At 46.9% G+C, this 311-nt stretch overlaps 1 protein-coding gene across 1 annotated transcript in view; it reads right to left on the bottom strand.

Moving 5' to 3' along the window:
• The window catches only part of LOC119582348 (formin-2-like), a gene marked incomplete in the record, with an annotated part of 21,001 nt that overhangs the window by 15,958 nt on the left and 4,732 nt on the right, over positions 1–311 (bottom strand). The window contains 1 exon segment of the mRNA XM_037930564.1: positions 24–211. Coding sequence (XP_037786492.1) covers positions 24–211 — 188 coding nt within the window.

Here is a 311-nt window from a genome sequence, read left to right as displayed (position 1 = left end):
TCTTCAAGGCTAAACAACCGAACCTGAATTGCCGAGACAGTCTTAAGCTTCTCCAGCTCAACCTCAAGCTCCCGGATTTTCTGCTCGTACTGGCACAGCTTCTCCGCCTGCTCCCCTCGCAGGTTGAACAGATTCACCTCCTGGTCCCTCTCCACGCGGTCGAGAGACTCCTTGTGTTCTCTTTTGAGTCCCATCACCACTTGCTGGAATTCTGAAAAGGGCATTAAAATCAAATCAAAACATTAATGGAACCTTAACAGAGTGGAGGATTTGGTTGGGGAAAATGTAGTATATATGTCACGGTTAAATCA

Source organism: Penaeus monodon, chromosome 15 (assembly GCF_015228065.2).
Source record: "Penaeus monodon isolate SGIC_2016 chromosome 15, NSTDA_Pmon_1, whole genome shotgun sequence".
Lineage (NCBI taxonomy): Eukaryota > Metazoa > Arthropoda > Malacostraca > Decapoda > Penaeidae > Penaeus > Penaeus monodon.
The sequence above is the reverse complement of the archived record's forward strand: the minus strand, read 5'-3'. Positions and strand labels throughout refer to the sequence as shown.